Raw genomic sequence first — 19,190 nt, 5'->3', positions numbered from 1 at the left:
ACTGCATGCTGCCCTACTGTCAGTCTGGGGAGGGTGTGTAGACTACTGCATGCTGCCCTACTATCAGTCTGGGGAGGGTGTGTAGACTACCGCATGCTGCCCTACTGTCGGTCTGGGGAGGGTGTGTAGACTACTGCATGCTGCCCTACTGTCAGTCTGGGGAGGGTGTGTAGACTACTGCATGCTGCCCTACTGTCAGTCTGGGGAGGGTGTGTAGACTACCGCATGCTGCCCTACTATCAGTCTGGGGAGGGTGTGTAGACTACTGCATGCTGCCCTACTGTCGGTCTGGGGAGGGTGTGTAGACTACTGCATGCTGCCCTACTATCAGTCTGGGGAGGGTGTGTAGACTACCGCATGCTGCCCTACTATCAGTCTGGGGAGGGTGTGTAGACTACTGCATGCTGCCCTACTATCAGTCTGGGGAGGGTGTGTAGACTACTGCATGCTGCCCTACTGTCAGTCTGGGGAGGGTGTGTAGACTACTGCATGCTGCCCTACTATCAGTCTGGGGAGGGTGTGTAGACTACTGCATGCTGCCCTACTGTCAGTCTGGGGAGGGTGTGTAGACTACTGCATGCTGCCCTACTGTCAGTCTGGGGAGGGTGTGTAGACTACTGCATGCTGCCCTACTGTCAGTCTGGGGAGGGTGTGTAGACTACCGCATGCTGCCCTACTGTCAGTCTGGGGAGGGTGTGTAGACTACTGCATGCTGCCCTACTGTCAGTCTGGGGAGGGTGTGTAGACTACCGCATGCTGCCCTACTGTCAGTCTGGGGAGGGTGTGTAGACTACTGCATGCTGCCCTACTGTCGGTCTGGGGAGGGTGTGTAGACTACCGCATGCTGCCCTACTGTCAGTCTGGGGAGGGTGTGTAGACTACTGCATGCTGCCCTACTGTCGGTCTGGGGAGGGTGTGTAGACTACCGCATGCTGCCCTACTGTCAGTCTGGGGAGGGTGTGTAGACTACCGCATGCTGCCCTACTATCAGTCTGGGGAGGGTGTGTAGACTACCGCATGCTGCCCTACTATCAGTCTGGGGAGGGTGTGTAGACTACTGCATGCTGCCCTACTGTCGGTCTGGGGAGGGTGTGTAGACTACCGCATGCTGCCCTACTGTCGGTCTGGGGAGGGTGTGTAGACTACCGCATGCTGCCCTACTGTCAGTCTGGGGAGGGTGTGTAGACTACTGCATGCTGCCCTACTGTCAGTCTGGGGAGGGTGTAGACTACCGCATGCTGCCCTACTATCAGTCTGGGGAGGGTGTGTAGACTACCGCATGCTGCCCTACTATCAGTCTGGGGAGGGTGTGTAGACTACTGCATGCTGCCCTACTGTCGGTCTGGGGAGGGTGTGTAGACTACCGCATGCTGCCCTACTATCAGTCTGGGGAGGGTGTAGACTACCGCATGCTGCCCTACTATCAGTCTGGGGAGGGTGTAGACTACCACATGCTGGCCACTAATGCAACGACCAGGACTCATATCCCACCGGCTTCTCACCCGTGAACACTGCTAAATTGTGTTGGTTAGAACGTCTGACCAAGCCAGAGACATAATAACATGCACATAACCTTTTACATATCTGTAGATATTAGATCTATATTTGTAGATATCCCTTACTACTCTTACTAGTTACGCTGCTGGCCAGTATGACTACAACCATACTGTCTTTATACCCATATCACTGTACATATTGGTATTACAACTCTGTATACAGTACAGTTGATTAGCACTACACCCAGTAGTAGCTATAATTAATATATTTTATACCCAGTGTAATCACCTGCACATATATGTATATATGTATATTACTATTGTCACATTTTGCACTCTGGTTGGATGCCAAACCTCTTTTTGTTAGTAAAGACAATAAATTAGATTCTAATCTAATCCAATTTAATCTATGGGAAAAGCTTTCTATCCTCTCCTATAATAATAATAATAATAATAACTTTATTTGTATAGCACTTTTCATACAGAGGTTGCAGTTCAAAGTGCTTCACAACAGTAAAAAATACAGGCATAAGCGAGCATAAAAAGATAGACGGGTAGAATCACAGTGTTTCACATTAGGATCTAGCATCCCAATAGGCTCTCCGCTTACAGTTTTCAGTAACACAAATAGTAAAAATAGTTTAAAATGATTCAGTTTAAAAATAGTCAAAAAATTATAAAATAGAACGGACATAAAAAATACAGGCATGAGCGAGCATAGCAAGATATGGCAAATCACAGTGTTTCACATTAGGATCTAGCATCTTAATAGGCTCTCTATTCAGTAATACTCCTGTAGTTCATGAACAAATAATCACAGTGTTTCACATTTGGATCTAGCAAATAATAAGAATAAAATGATTCAGTTTAAAAATAGTCATAAATAATCCTGTATGCATCGTTGTTTAGTGTGTATGTGTATAATAAGATACAAGCTAGCTTGTACAGGGAATATCAGAGCCATGTTTGACCATAGCCATGTTTTACCATAGCTCTGGGGAACATTCTTTGTTTGCTCTTGTTCCTTGGGTACATGTGCATTACCTCAGTGGTTCAGATAGTGATGAGTCTGTTCTGTCGGGATACGTTTGGTTTGCCTCACAATGTCTGTCACACCGCTGGGCATGGTACAAATATTTGGGTGTGCTGTCAGAACAGGCCTGACAGGAATGTGTGATTAGTAAGGAGGGCCTTTATGTTTGATCACATTTTTAGACCTTTATGACTCATGTTATTAAGTTAAAGTAACAAAGACTCCATTGTTACCATGCAACACTGCTTTGCAAGCACAATGTATTTTTTTTTTTACACGTTATGGTTTTGGTCAATTGGCCATCACAAAATCTATGCAGAAATTGCAATTGTATATTGTTGTGTAAAAGGCCATGCGGGGCAAACTCCCCTCAAATCTATGCAACATCCTGACATAGACCTCCAGCACTATTCAGCTTCATTCCATCAGGTGGTTTTCTTACCAGGTTCCAAGGAAGCCTTCTCCTACGTTGCTCCCTGGACCTGGAATAATTTGCAGAGTGTACTTATCTAACTAATCTAGTCCCTTTGGGACATTTTAAAGCCATGTTAAAGGTCCATGTAACTGAGAATTTGTTTTAATTGAGCTGGATTCAGTCTCTTCCTTGTGTGAAGAGACAGTGCTGTATATACAGCATACCGCATACATATACTTTATATACCACATATATCTATTATATACCGCATATATCCATTATATATTTATTAGGGCTGTCAAATTAAATCTTCAATCTTAGCGCCGCGGATATAAGAAAGAGGTCTAGCTGAGTCAATGTTGATGGTTTTGTTGAACATTTGTATTTCACAGGAGAGAAACTGTATTCAAAGAAAGCTATTAAAATAGTATTTGAATCTAAATATACTTTCTGTGTTGATTTTACATTAATTCCATGATTTTACAAGCTTCAGTCTTAAATCGAAAAATGCTATTTTTAATCTAGATTAATCTAGATTAATTACAGAAAATTGTGAGATTAATTAGTACCAAAAAAAATTATCTATTGACAGCACTAATATTTATATTTACAACATATATGTACATATCCATATCTGTCTGAATATATATGCAAATAATCCTCCTATATACATACTTATACACCTGTATATAACCCATATAACTGTATGATAGCATGTACAATAATGCTGTATATACCGTACTGTTTATATATATATATTTATTCTTACCATATATATATATATATATATATATATATATATATAAAGATAAAAGAAGAATACCTTCAAAAGAAGGGACCGCACACTCCTCAGGACTGGTTTTAGCTTATTTTTATTTTTCGCTTCTGCTTCCTCATAGCACCTGAGGAAGCAGAAGCAAAACGCGTTGTGCAATCAAATAAGCAAAAACCAGTCCTGACTGAGGAGTGTGCGGTCCCTTCTTTTGAAGGTATTCTTCTTTTTTTTTTTTTTTAAACTTCATTTGCGTTTTATTCATAACGTTATATGCTGTTATTTCGCGTAAAGTTATGGGTTTGAATCACTGTACATTGAGCGGGGTTGAATCACTGTTTACACCCCCCACTACATTCGTCACTCAGTTTTAACATCGACGGTTAGCTCAACTCGTTCGTCAGCTTGCTGTGGAGCCTATGGTCAGTTGGTGACAAGTTCGAATCACTTCAATTCTTTTTCTGCAACATATCCACTCTTGAACAATGAAAAACTCCTTTTTCTTCTACTTACAAATAAGAGCAGCTCTGAAGGCTCGCGGAGATGAACGTTATTTAGATTGATATGAATAGCTAGTTACGTTTATATAGAGAGATGATAAATTAATTAAAGTTAAAAAAAAAAAAAAAAAAAAAATAGAAGTGATTCAAACTTGTCACCAACTGACCATAGGCTCCACAGCAAGCTGACGAACTAGTTGAGCTAACCGTCGATGTTAAAACTGAGTGACGAATGTATAATTTACACTTGTGCCAATTGCCTACTTATTATTAAGCTAGGTATTGTGCGAGCGTTGCTTGATTAACCTGCATGGTTATTATGTAGGGGGGATCACGAATGCATAATGCCGCAGCAACCTATTAATATTACCTATGCAACCTATGCGACACATTAAAGATGGCGGCGTTGTGTTTTTCTGGAGAGCCTGCAACGAGTGAGGCGTCTACGCTCGGTGCGTAGAGCTGCTGCGATTCACGAAGGGAGAGCGCTGGCCAATCAGAGCAATGCGGAAGCACAAGCGCATTGCCTTAAGTCAGGGGTCGGGAACCTATGGCTCGCGAGCCATATATGGCTCTTCTGGTGACAGCATATGGCTCCCAGACATTTTTGAGTAAAATTTTTTTTTTTTTTTTTTATACTTGTGATATTTCTTAATAATACTGTGTAATTTAAAAGTAAACAGAAATTAGTTTTGAAGATACAGTTAATAGTATCTGTAGCTGAAGATATAGCGAGCAGAGCTGGCGAGGGAACACAAGTGGACAGAAATAAAAAATCTTCAACCTGAAGACCAGCTGATTCTTAAAACTTGGAACAAGCTTCCTGTGACATACCACACAATGCAGCGTGAGTATTGCCGTATTGACCATGTTTGGCTCTACATATGCATGTGGGCAGTCATTCTCGCATATGAGGAACATTAAGACCAACCTACGCTCACGTTTAACTGATGGAAGCCTCAATGCCTGCATGAAGCTCAATCTCACCACGTATGAACCAGATTACAAGGCCATCAGCAAAATCATGCAGCACCAGAAGTCGCATTAAAAGTAAGACATATTTAATTTATTATATGTTAAAAATACTATATGGCTCTCAATGAAATATATTTAGAAATATTTGGCTTTTATGGCTCTCCCAGTCAAAAAGGTTCCTGACCCCTGCCTTAAGTGTTCACGCGTCCTGGGCTGGACTCGAACCCAGGCCGTTGAGATTACGCTACAAGCATATATACGTGGTGCGCCACCAGGGCGCCCCATTTATTTAAATTTTAAACTGTAACTGGCTAACTGTCTTGGCCAGGTCTCCCTCGAAAAAGGGATTTCGGTCTCAGAGGGACTTTGTGGTTAAATAATAATTTTATAATTTTATAATAATTAATAATATAATTTTCTATGCTCTGATAAAGGTCCTGCACTGGAAGCTCAACAATTAGATACTGCATGGATGGTATGTGGTGTTTGCAAAGCAGGACTCCGGCTCCGCTTTGCTTTTGTTACTTTAACTTGTGGATTTTATTTCTCCTTTTGCCCTCGTGGTAGATTTTGGTCTGGTGTAGAGATTTCCCTTTTGCTACTATGACACAAACGATTAAATAGAGTCTGTCCTGAGAATAGAATCTCATCTTGACTTGAAATATGTCCTGATCCGTGACCTTCATACCCTACAAGCTCATATCGTCACAACCTGTGTATCTGTTCAATTGAGAGAGAGAACAAAATTAAACTATCCCAGTTTCCCCCAAACCCTCTTACTGTAGCACCGAGACAAACGTGTTATTTTGGGTCGATGGGCGAAGACGCTCTTAGTGCCAACATACTTTTTTAGGAAAGTGAACCCTGGAAAAGTCTGGATCTTATTTGTTAAGCAACGTCAGAGAAATTAAGAAGAGTGACTTTACCTGCCCATCAGAAATAGCTCTGCATCACTTTTCAAGCCCAGGCCAAAACATCTGATTGGTGATTGATGCAGGGAGCTATTGTTTTTGGCCAATCGGATGTCTTTGGCCTATAAAATGGTGTTGCTAGGACTAGGGTCGCATCGCAATACTAAGACCTTGTTCCTCATCAAAAAGTTTAAAACCACCTGCTGATATTTTTTTTTAAGAATTCAGCTTGGTGGTGGGTCTGTGGAAAACTTTAGTTGCACGTTGTGCGTGGGCTTGAAAAGTGATGCAGAGCTTCTGCTATAGGCAGGTACATGTGTAGACTCACTCTTGCTTATTTCTCTGAAGTTATCTACTGCAGCTTTAAATCATATTATACAGTATAATATCCCTGTGAGGCGGTGGACAGGTGTCGGCGAGGCCTGATGCGTGCTCACTCTGTGAGGGGTCCGTACGCGTGGTTCCTGAGCTCTCGGTAGCCCCTCCAGTGGGGCATGTCGGTCCTGGTGGGGTGACGGCCCTCCTGCCTCAACACCTGCTCGATCAGCTCCGCGCTGGCCACGTTCACGATCACCAAGGGCCCATACTTTGACTTCCACAGAGGCCCATAGATCTTGCTGTGCTCAATCTATAAGGGAATACGTATAGTTGTATATTAATTATTTAATGTTTGGTAGATGAGTGTGCTGCTGCATGAATGCTAAATTGGACATTTGATTGACCCCCCCCCCCCCCCCCCCCCCCACATCCCCCATGCTGCCTGAATGTCCCAATAAAGGAATATCTTATCTTATCTTAGGTCTACATGAAAAAATACTTAGGCCTGCTTATTTATTTATAATTATATATATATATATATATATATATATATTTTTTTTTTTCTTTTTTTTTTTTTTGTACAACTCACTCCATCTTAGATATAGACTAGGCAGAATTTCAGAAAATGTGCTTGTATAAAGTGCTGAAGGCATTTCGTGTTTATTTTCGGTACACAACATTTCTAGGGGTATTAAGGGGTGCTGAATCCAAATATGCTGTATACCAAGCTCAAAAATGTCAAATAAGGCCTCAAAATTGAGAAATCCAACATGGCCGCCAGCACCAGGCCCTCTCTCCACAAAAACAGGTGCTAAACCCACAGTTTTTATTCTACTGACATGAAACTTTGCACAGAACATCTGCACCTATGGAGGAAGAAAGTAGGAATATAGCTGGGGTGCAACCATGAGTAACAGGGTGTTTTTGACTGTCTAACTGTAATCTTTGTATAGGTGAGGATAAAAAAAATGACATTTCTTCAGTGTTTGCAGGAATACTACAGCAATTTGGTAATACCTGTACAGTGTTGGACACCAACATTAGAATCCCCCAAGTCTTAGCTTTCTTCAGGTACCAAGTTTATGAAAGTAGCTCTTATAAATCTGGATATATAAGCATTTTTAATGTAAGCATGCTGTTTTAGGCGAATTTTCTAAAAATAAATGGTGGGGCTTAATGAGTTAAGGATGACTACCCAAGGTACAAACCTGAATTAAATGTGCTTTTGTAAGTTTTCTTACATACATCAACAAGGACGTAGTCACACCGGAGATTCAAGAATCCATACTTGGCGCAGAACACCTTGGACAGGCACAACTGAACATGTTTGTGGACAAACGTTTGTGTGAACCTCCAGATAGTGACCAGCACCTGAACCTGAAATCACCCATTCGAAAGAACAAAGCCAAGACATTTGCCTCTTTGTATGAAGTTGTGCAACTTTCCAAGAACAAGCAAAACACCATCAAAGTGGACAGGCAGATTCTACAAATGCTCATCACAGCTTACAGAGCAGGTCGTAAGGTAGACCTTGACAATATCCTCCAGCATGAGTTCATGCCCATCCCGCCATCTCTGGCCACAACTATCGGGAGACATTCCACCAACAAGTCTGTGTTAGCAAATAATACTGACGAAACAAGTTAAAACCCCTGCAGATCTTACCCTTCAGGGACCTAGCTGCCTGGTCATTGATGGCCAAGCTCTGGTAATGGCACTCGGAAAGCCACCCGACACTACAACATTTGGTGACTATGCCAACAAGTTCACTGACACCGTGTTGAAGATGGGAGCAAAATACCAGAGGGTAGATGTCGTCTTTGACAGATACCATGACCAATCCATCAAAACAGGCACAATCTGAGAAAAGTGCTGCCAAACGTCTACCAGCATGTGACTTGTTCTACCAGAGGCGGGAATATTTTAGACCATTGCTACTCGCAATTTAAGAGCGGGTACAAATCACATGCTGCCAGTCCTTTCGGCAAGTCAGATCACGACACCATCTTTCTTGTACCGCAGTATAAACAAAGTCTCAAGCGCATTCCTGTAGTATCGCGAGAGGTGAAGCGCTGGACGGTGGCGTCGGAGGAGACGCTCCAAGCGGCACTAGAATGTACAGACTCAATAATTCCGCGATAACACAGATAATATTAATGACTACACGGAAACAGTGCTGGACTTTGTTTGTACTTTGGTAGAAGAAACAATCCCCTCTACCACAATTAGAGTTTACCCAAACCAAAAGCCCTGGGTAGACAAATCCGTCCGTGAGGCTCTGAAAGCGCGCACCTCAGCATACAATGCCAGGCTTGTGACAGGCAACATGAATGACCACAAGGTGGCGAGATACAATGTTAGGAGGACAGTAATAGAAGCAAAAAGGCGCTACAGGGATCAAATTGAACTTCAATATGAACAGGCTGACTCTAGAGCTATGTGGCAGGGCCTCAGAACGATGACAGATTACAAAGGCACCTCCCTCAAACTGAACAGTGACATCCAACTGGCAAATGATCTCAATACCTTCTATGCGAGGTTTGAGGCTGGGAATAACAGCACCAGCCTACAAACCACTGCAATGGAGGGGGGGGCACTGCTGATGGAGACTCAGTGTTCAGGGTAACAGAGCATGAGGTGAGGAGGACGTTTAAGAAAGTGAATATCAGGAAGGCAGCAGGACCGGACGGTATCCTCAGCCGCGTCCTAAAAGTCTGTGCCGACCAACTGTCTCCGGTATTCACTGACATATTTAACCTGTCCTTAGAACAGGCTGTCATCCCCACCTGTCTGAAGAAGTCCACCATTATCCCTGTACCCAAAAAATCCAAGCCCGCTTGCCTCAACGACTACCGCCCTGTAGCTCTCACCTCCATAGCCATGAAGTGCTTTGAGAAGCTAGTGAAGGGCTACATCTGTTCCTCCCTCCCCATCAACCTGGACCCCCTGCAATTTGCATACCGCCCCAACAGGTCCACAGAGGACGCCATAGCCCATGTGCTGCACACAGCAGCATCACACCTGGACAAGAGGCAGGGGAACTATGTGAGAATGCTATTGATCGACTACAGCTCAGCATTCAATACCATAATCCCCTCCAAACTCATAGCCAAGCTCAGGGACCTGGGCTTGAACTATGACCTCTGCCAGTGGGTCTTGGACTTCCTGACGGGCAGACCCCAGGTGGTGAGAGCAGGCAACTGCACGTCCTCATCCATCACTCTCAACATAGGGGCCCCCCAGGGCTGTGTCCTGAGTCCCCTCCTCCACTCCCTGTACACACATGACTGTGTGGCACAGCGGAACAACAACACAATCATCAAATTTCCTGACGACACAGTAGTGGTGGGCCTGATCTCTGCAAACGACGAGAGGGCCTACCTGGAAGAGGTTAAGGTTCTAGCGGGATGGTGTCAAGAGAACAGCCTCTCCCTGAACGTCAGCAAAACAAAGGAGATGATTGTGGACTTTAGGAGGTCGGGGGTCAGGGACTACAGCCCCCTCAGCATATCCGAGGACTTGACATGGACCACACACATTGACAGTGTTATCAAGAAGGCACGACAACGCCTCTACTTCCTTAGGCGCTTAAGGAAGTTCAGCGTGAGTCAGAAGATCCTCAAGAACTTCTACTCATGCACAATAGAGAGCATCCTGACTGGCAATATCACCTCCTGGTTTGGGAATAGCACTGCACAAGACCGCAGCAGACTACAGAGAGTGGCCCGTTCAGCCGAACGCACAATTGAAGGTGGGCTTCCCACTCTCCAAGACATTTACAACAAGCGGTGCATGGGCAAGGCTAAGAGAATAATCAAAGACTCCAGCCACTCAAACAACTGCCTCTTTGAACTGCTGCTGTCAGGCAAGCGATACCGGAGTCTCATGGAGAGCACAGAGAGACTCAGAAGGAGCTTCTATCCCCAGGCCATCAGGATGCTCAATGAATGAACAATGAACAATAAGCAAACCATCAACACACCCACAGCGCACATACACTCACTTAAATAAACAACACACTGTAGCACCCACTTTACCACTTTAGACACACTTTACACTTTATATTTATATTATTGGTAAGGAAATTGCACATCATTCTCATTCCTTATTGCACCTCACCACTACAAGGCGGCACCACAAGCTAAGCTATACCTCACCATTTGTGTACCAGCTGTACATACTGTCAGTGATGTACCTGAACGCGTTCAATGAACGATCGTTCATGAACGCGTTCGTATTTTGGGCGAACGTGAACTGAACGTACTGATTATCCGCTAAATGAACGTAATTGAGAACGCGTTCATTCTCAGCGCTGTGTAACGGAGTTTAAAAGTACGTTCGTTCTCAGAACTCTGTTATAACGGCATTCAAAGATGTGCCAGATTTCATATGTATTTCAGCCGAAAACCCAGTTAAAACACACCGTAAACAGGCTTTAAAATTATGTGGAAAACCAACCGATCTGGCAACGCGCCTGTCAACCCCTGCTACGTCATCAGACTCATCACAACAACAGCTGAATCTGCGAGCAGAAGCCGAGAGCTGCGCAGCAGCAGGTCGAGAGCAGCACTCGCTCAGAGAACTCTACCTCTAGATGTCGGCGCTTGGGGATTTAAAATAGTTTAACGTTAAAGTCAGTACTGACTCAGACGGAAACAATCTAACGTTTGTCTGTAAACTTTGTCCACCCGGTTTGAAGAAGCAAGTCCCCACATCGACGCGACGACGTCGACAGCAACATTGAGAATATGCAAACGTCCTGTTTTAGTTTTCATAATAAAGACAATTCAAGCAAAGTTGTTCCTCATGTTTTTGAAAATATACCGTAGAGATGAAAGCTGCAGTGTGGACTGAATGCGCGGTGGCAAAGCGTTATGGAAATGCCAGTATTCTGATTGCTGTCTGTGTGGTTCAATATTTTTTACAAATAATAGTTTGCAGCAACGTATTGAAAAAAGAACTAACAAAATGGGCCGTTCAATATCTCCTTTATGTTCGAAATGTCAAACAGACCTGGGTACCTACAGGCTACAGTCTATCACTACTTTTGGGAATCTAAGTGTTTATCCAGGTTCTGGGGCCAAGTGATTGATTGATTGAACACTTTATTAACATATTGCAGAATGGGTACAGTATAGTACAGCTCAGTCATGAATTGAAAATGGGGGACCCTGATGTAAACAAGACGAAAGTCTTTCTCTGGTCTGCATCCCCTTAACAATTGTATGTATTGAGCTGTACTGTATCAGGGTCCCCAATTTTCAATTAATCAGGACATACATGACATACAGATAGACAGTACTGCTACATCTATACATTTATGACATACCAGATTTGCAAATACAGTACTGTTTGTGATACAAAAAGAGTCCAGAAAAGAGAGTAGGCCTATATACATTTGACATAGAAACTGTACATTGGAGGAGGTTGGGTAGGTGGGGGGGGGACTGTACATTGGAGGTGGTTCGGGGGGGGGGGGGGGGGGGGGGGTGGGTTGGGTAGGAGGGGTGACACCCTTTACAATTCAAACTATTTGATAAACTTCTACTTTCGGCCCGGAAATGCATTCTGATAAACTGGATTAAGGATAAGCCTCCATTTTTACAAATGTGCAGATCTTCGGTGTGCTACCCCATGAAAGACACTGTGCAATGCATAGAGGCAACAACGCTTCCTTTCAGGAGGTGTGGGCCCCACTATTAGACTATTTTCCTGCTGAAATTTCTCGGATCCTTCTAAAGGCCCAGTGCCCCATTGTATGGACAGACCTAGGATAGGAAAAAATAAATATATGTCTACATGTGAATGGGCTCGAGGCAAGTGCAATACTGTACAGTGCCTGTCTTGGTTTGCTTTTCCTTTTTGCTTGTTTTTCTTTTTGTTTTGTTTTTGCTTGCTTATGGTGTGGATGATGGCATAGAGATGAACTGGAGGACCCCCCCCCTCCATTGTCCCAATGTGTGTTTTTGTAATGTAAGTAACTGTACGTGAAAAATCTATATAAAAGAAATATATATCAAAAAAGAACTAAAAATAACAAAATTAGTTCATTTTTGAAGCCATGAACTTTAGTTCAACATTTTGAATTATGAACTATGAACTGAACTAGTTCATTTTAAAAATTGTGAACTGTGAACTGAACTAGTTCATGTAGAAAGTGAACTTTCCCAACACTGCATACTGTATATATAGATACACTGAACAATTTTGTTGTTTACACTTGTTTACGTACTTGACTTCTTGACTTTCTATTTTATACTTATTATACTTATTTAATACTATCTTGTTATTATCTAGCACACTCTCAGGAGCAACACAGAAAGAAACATTTCATGCAATGTATTCTGTATGCTGTATGACAACACTAATAAAGAAACTTGAACATTCACTTATATTGATATGGTAAAATAATATTTTAATTTTATTATATTAGAATCTATTCTATTCTATTCAGGAAAAGTGGCATTGGATGAATCATGCAACTGCAAGACACCTGTGACACCTGCCTGAATACGATTGATGACTGACAATAAATTACTGTACCTAAGCTACTACGCATATTAATGACTATCTAATTTGCATAAATGGCATGTTGATAAAAAATTCAAGAGAAAATAGTTTGATGAATAAATCCATGACCTGGGATCATCCTGCTTTTCTTTCTTATTTGGTTGATGAGTTATGCACGACCACAGTTTCTGCTATAAATATGAGTTTCACGCAACATTTTTACAACTGATCTAAAATTAGGATATGATTTTAAATTCATCATGTATGCAAACATATAAAAACACATTTGCATTCATGTTTCTACCTTGTTTAGTCAAAAAGATATGCACTTAAATAGATTTCAGCCTGGCGCTGGCGGCCATGTTGGATTTCTCAATTTGAGGCCTTATTTGAAAATTTTGAGCTTGGTATACAACAGATTTGGATTCAGCACCCCTTAATACCCCTAGAAATGTTGTGTACCAAAAATAAACACGAAATGCCTTCAGGGTTATGATTTTCTGAAAATTGACCCTGTCTAATAGGTTTGTTTGTATAGTCGACCAGGGGAATCAAAGTGGGGATATTCACCTGTGGTTATTTCAATAGGCAGGATTTATTTGTTATTCCCACATTACTGGCAAGGCTTGTTGCCACCACAGGGGCGTCATTTTGGTATGGCAAGGTATGGCACTCGCCATACCTTGGCAAATAAAAATGTAAAAAAAAAAAAAAAAAATGTATTACAACTTTTTATGTTGATTTAGATTTCGAATGTCAACATTATGAACAAAGCTTCGAACTATTCGGTACAGCCCTAGCATGTTTTGATATCGTCAATTATCTCACTTTTACTATGTGACTTTTACTGTGACTAACTGAAATGCCCAAAAAAAAGGAAAATGGACATAGGGACGTTTTTTAATCAAAGGGCAGCAGAGACAAGTGATACAGGGACACAGGTAAGGTCTGGCTTAGTGATTATAATAGTGCAGTTCAGCATTCAGTAACCCATACTTTTTGTGAATGTGTTTTTGATACTACATTCTGTTGAACACACACCTCAAAACCGTACCTAAGGAAAATTGGCTCAATTGCAAGAAAAGTAATAGACAGTTAATAATAATAATTTAGGACCTGCTCCGAGGTCATCAATTGGCACACATGCGATGCATGCATGCAATTCGTATCTGCGATTAACCCATCCCGTCGTCCTTCCCCCCCAAGGGCAGCCGGGAGCAGACAGGCGTCAACGTGAGCCGCGCCAGGGGACCAATCCAAGTGCTCCTGTCCGTCTTCGTCAAGGACGCCACAGTGTTAGCGATCTTGTTGTTGTTGTGCATGTTTTTCCATTGGGTTTATCTAATCGGGGGGGAAACCCTTGCGAGCACGGGGAGAACATGCAAACTCCACACAGAAAGGCCTGGGAGATACCCCACCTGGGTAACTGGCATCATGGAAACCTGGTCCCCAAGCGGGAATCGAACCCTGGACCTTCTTGCTGTGAGGCGACAGTGTTAACCACATGATATTACATTCTGCATAATTCGTATGCAAAATATTGTGGTTCCCTGCTTTAGTCTGTTGACACATTTCTATACTAAAAATGCTTGTGTAGTCATGTGTCATACCTAAATGTCATATAACTGAATTGTATAGAAACAACTCACCAAAAGTGACTATTGCACAACTGATTTGACAAAAAAAATCCACCAAGGGGGGGAAATCACCCTCCCCCCACTCCTCGCCATACCTTGCCTTTTACTGAAATGACGCCACTGTGCCACCAGCACGCACACTGCCAAGCAGAGTCACTAGACCTGGACATCACGTTGAAGAAACACACAACTACAAAACCCGGCTGCAGGGCATCGGTTAGACATATACTGCTCCCAACTGAGTTGAGGGTGGACTTGCTTGAATAGTGCGATGTTTCAACCGCTACAGTTGGTGTAACTCACTCCTAAATTAAACACCCCAAATTCGTCAACTGAATACCCTTTCCAGCATGGCGGAATGGATAAAACCGTGGTATTTAATTAACATACGAGCGTGGTCACGTGGTGCATGTTGTTGTGCGGATGATAAATGCCGAGCGCAAAGTGCACTGTCTGCCAACTACTGTGGATTATTTTTATTTTTATATTAGGCCTACTACAATGCATATTCATAGTATTCACAAATGTGGCGCAGTGACAAAGGCTCATTTGCAACGGCTGTCATCATGATGATCGCGCCATTTAGATTACAATCACTTTGAGCATGGCGCAGCAACACTGCCAGGGGTTAGGGGTTCGATTCTCGCTGGGGCCACACACACACACTGACAAATGTACTGTAGTAGTTCCGTTAAATGCGCCGAGTGGTGCTATTTATAGGCCTACAGTTACTAGGTACGCGCTAATGCAGGCGTTATTATTTATACTGTAGTATAGTGCACAGATGAAACACTGACCTGCATTTGATGTGTCGTCTGGAAGTAGCCTTTACCGAAAAGCCAATATAAAGACATCAAGAAACTAGGTCCATCCAAATCATCCATGGTTTTCTGTTTATTATTACCACCCATGACAGTTGTGGTGGATTTCTCGCGACGCACGTCACCATAGTTCAGAGTTGTTGTTGTCACCCGTTTAATCCCATTCATATATTCCTGACTGCAGACGCGGAATCCACTGTTGATTAGTGACTTGCTGAACATGATCTTGCGGCACAAAATTGTCATTCACTGATGGTAAAATGTGCGTATTCCGCCCCTGACCGACAGAGTTCTCCTCTATAGCTCCTTGTTTTCAGCGACAGAGGGGGAGAAAGGAAACGCAGACTGCTCCTCCCCAACTGAACTCCTGTGTGAACTTTGATACATGCATCTATTGCAAGCAGCAGCCCCCCCCCCTGAACTCCTGTGAACTTTGATACATACATGATACATGCATCTATTGCAAGCAGCACCCCCCCCCCGCCCTGAACTCCTGCGTGAACTTTGATAGTATGCATCTATGCATCTATTGCAAGCAGCCCCCCCCGCCCTGAACTCCTGTGTGAACTTTGATACATACATGCATCTATTGCAAGCAGCCCCCCCCGCCCTGAACTCCTGTGAACTTTGATACATGCATCTATTGGAAGCAGCCCCCCCCCCCCCGCCCTGAACTCCTGTGAACTTTGATACATGCATCTATTGCAAGCAGCCCCCCCGTCCTGAACTCCTGTGAACTTTGATACATGCATCTATTGCAAGCAGCCCCCCCCCCCCGTCCTGAACTCCTGTGAACTTTGATACATGCATCTATTGCAAGCAGCCCCCCCCTCACCCTGAACTCCTGTGTGAACTTTGATACATGCATCCATTGCAAGCAGCCCCCCCCCCCCCCCCCCCCCCACCGTGGTATAGGCGAAAATACTTGCCCTGGATATAGAGGTCGTGGTGAGATATTTTTTTTTTCTATTCACAGCTAATTATCTTTGTATTTCTTTGTTATTGTTATATCTTTATATTTATTGTTCGAAATACAATTCTTCATTCTTAGAATTTGAGTCGTCTTCAGTTTGACTGAAATAACAATATGGCAAAACGTTAGTGCATGTTACTACATCTTAGTACAAATGTCATACATAATTATATTAAATTATTTTACAAATGTAATATTAGTTGATTTTTCAAAGGTAGAATGTGAATACGTTCAATTACAGATCCAATGTGTTCAGAATGTATACCGCAACAGCTGTTTCTGAGCTCAGAATAGTGTCTCAAACCCATGTCCCAAAATTAACCTGAAAAGTATGTTTGATCTTGGATATTCACATATTCCATTTCTATCTTCACATGTCCCTTTTCGTGGGGAAGTCAAAATGCAAATGACATGTCGTCAGCTTGTGACTGCAACTTGTTCCATGTTCGCGGATGACTCAGCCCTGCTGGTCTCTGACAAGAACAATTAAGTTACAGGTTGAACAAACCCTCAGCTCGGAACTTGGCAGAATCTGCACCTCGCTCGCAGATAACAAACTATCATTACACCTGGGTAAAAAGCCCATTATCTTCGGATCAAATAACAAACTCAGCAAGACCAACGGCTTCTCTGCTACAGTGGGTGACAATATTGTCACAAGGAAAGATGAAATTACATACCTGGGTTCCATCCTAGAGGCAAATCTTTCCTGTAACAAGATGGCATCCAATGTAATCAAAAAAGTCAACCAACAAACAAGATTCTTGTAACGGATCTCCTCTCTGGTAAACAAGAATACCCTGAAGACTCCAGGAGCACTCATTCAAGGGTATTACGACTATGCTTGCACCTCATGGTACCGCACCTCAAAGGCACTAAAAACAAGATTACAAAACAAACTGGTCAGACTACTGCTTGACCTTACTCCTAGAACCCACCTCACCCCTGCCCATTTTGACAACCTATAGGATGGCTTAGAGTAGACGACAGAGTACAGCAACTTGCAATGGGCCTGGTCTACAAGATACAATACACCACTAAGGTACCCATGTACATGTCGAAATACTTCCCAAAGGTCAGTGAATACCACGGCCACAACGCAGAGGGAGTTCCACAAATCATGTTCAACCCAGATTCGGCTCAAACAAGGGACTAAACACGTTTCGCAATTATGCCACATCAATGTGGAACGCCCTATCCACAGCCATAAACAAATTTGAATCCCTACCCACCTTCAAAACTGCTCTCAAAGAGCACCTACGGGAGGCTGCAATTCGAAACTGGCCCCCGTAAATGTCCGAACACCCCTCCTAATGTGCATTTCCCTCCCCCTCGTATGTACTGTTAGGATCTCTGTTTAACAGTACTGTATATTTACATATCTTGTATGTCACAAATGTAACAGTACTGTATATCTGTATGTCATGCATGTATGTCGTAAATGTCATGATTAGATTAGATGATTATATTAGATTTTATATCTGTATGTTGTGTATGTCATGAATGTCACTATGAATAAAAAATGGGGGACCCTGATGTAAACAAGACAAAAGTCTTTCTCTGGTCTGCATTCCCATAACACAATCTCTGCCACGCAATTTGAGCATCTTATAGCTCTACTGCCAGCGCTGTAAGCCTATGGAGTCGCTCACCTTCTTTGCAGGGCTATAACTTTTTAAATATTATAGCTATATCGACATTACTATGGCCCATTCAACATCGGGTATCTATCGTTCCGGATGTGGGAACGTTATATTTTTCCATTCATACATTGTCGTTTAATACCGTCGTGAATATAAGTATGTTTTTAGAGTGGTCTTCAGTAATTCCTAGAACGCAAGTTATAGGCCCTGATGCATATTATACATAATCGATTGGCGTTTCGTCCCTATACACGCAATGAAATAAATGGACAATCGAGCTGGAATTAACGTTAGATTCCTCTTACCTGTGGCCGATGAGTCTGGAGAAAAAATATTCCAATTATTTGATTTCCATCTGCTAGATCCGTTTTTCGTTTGTATGACGCAATAAACGCCAAAAGCATATTGATTCTTGCGTCTGGAAAGCGATCCAATGCACTAGAGTTGATTTTTTTTGTTTGTCTGGATCCACATAAAAAGAGAGCTCTGCCCGGAACATATTCACAGATGCACAGAACGCACCATCCTGTTTAGAGTGAGTGCAACATCGCCCAAAATCCACAAGGTGGCGGTATTGAGCCGTTGCAATATCAGACAGAGTCCAGAGTCTCCCAGAGCCTTGCTGGATGAATTATGAATGGCAATAGCGAATAAAGGAAATAACGATCCTAAAAACGAGTTTACTCGTTATTGGCGTTATTCGATTGGCGGGCAATAACGAGATAACTCGTTCTTGGCGCAGAAGCAGTTAACACATTCATGGCCAGGGGTCGCTGTTTACCTTCTGTATAGAATGCTAGTGCTGTAAGTCAATGGGGCGCTTTGTTCACTTGCGAGTGCTTAAAATATATCTTATATGTAAATGTATGGTGGTGACCGGTTACCTCGACGGAGTATTTAAACCCCGCCCACACGGCTCAGCTCAGCCCAGATAACAAACCACAGCGTTTCTAATGTAGTGCAGTTGCTGCCACAATGCGTTAGGGGGCGGTATTGACCGTCTGCAATCGCAGACACACTCAGAACAGTATGCACAAGGTGCCTCGATGAATTATGAATGGCAATAGCGAATAAAATAAATAACAAGTTAAACACGTATACACGTGCAGGCATGCGTTGCTCTTGGGACAGGGTTGCACTCCGTGCAGGGTAAGATTTGAGCCAAAGCGCGTGCACGCACACAGGA

General features: G+C 43.0%; 1 protein-coding gene across 1 annotated transcript in view; it reads right to left on the bottom strand.

The window, feature by feature from the left end:
* The window catches only part of cyp27a3 (cytochrome P450 family 27 subfamily A member 3), an 82,492-nt gene extending 66,794 nt beyond the window's left edge, over nt 1–15,698 (bottom strand). Inside the window, exons 1-2 of the mRNA XM_084310686.1 lie at nt 15,365–15,698; nt 6,540–6,730 (exon numbers count right to left, since the gene is read on the bottom strand). Of these exons, the coding sequence (XP_084166812.1) occupies nt 6,540–6,730; nt 15,365–15,634 (461 nt within the window). The 5' untranslated portion in view covers nt 15,635–15,698. The remainder of the gene's footprint in view (nt 1–6,539; nt 6,731–15,364) is intronic.
* Between the last annotated feature and the right edge of the window lie 3,492 nt (nt 15,699–19,190).

The sequence above is a fragment of the Notolepis coatsorum genome, assembly GCF_963971535.1.
Source record: "Notolepis coatsorum genome assembly, chromosome: 3".
Classification (NCBI taxonomy): Eukaryota; Metazoa; Chordata; class Actinopteri; order Aulopiformes; family Paralepididae; genus Notolepis; species Notolepis coatsorum.
This window is presented reverse-complemented; position numbering and strand designations above follow the sequence as displayed.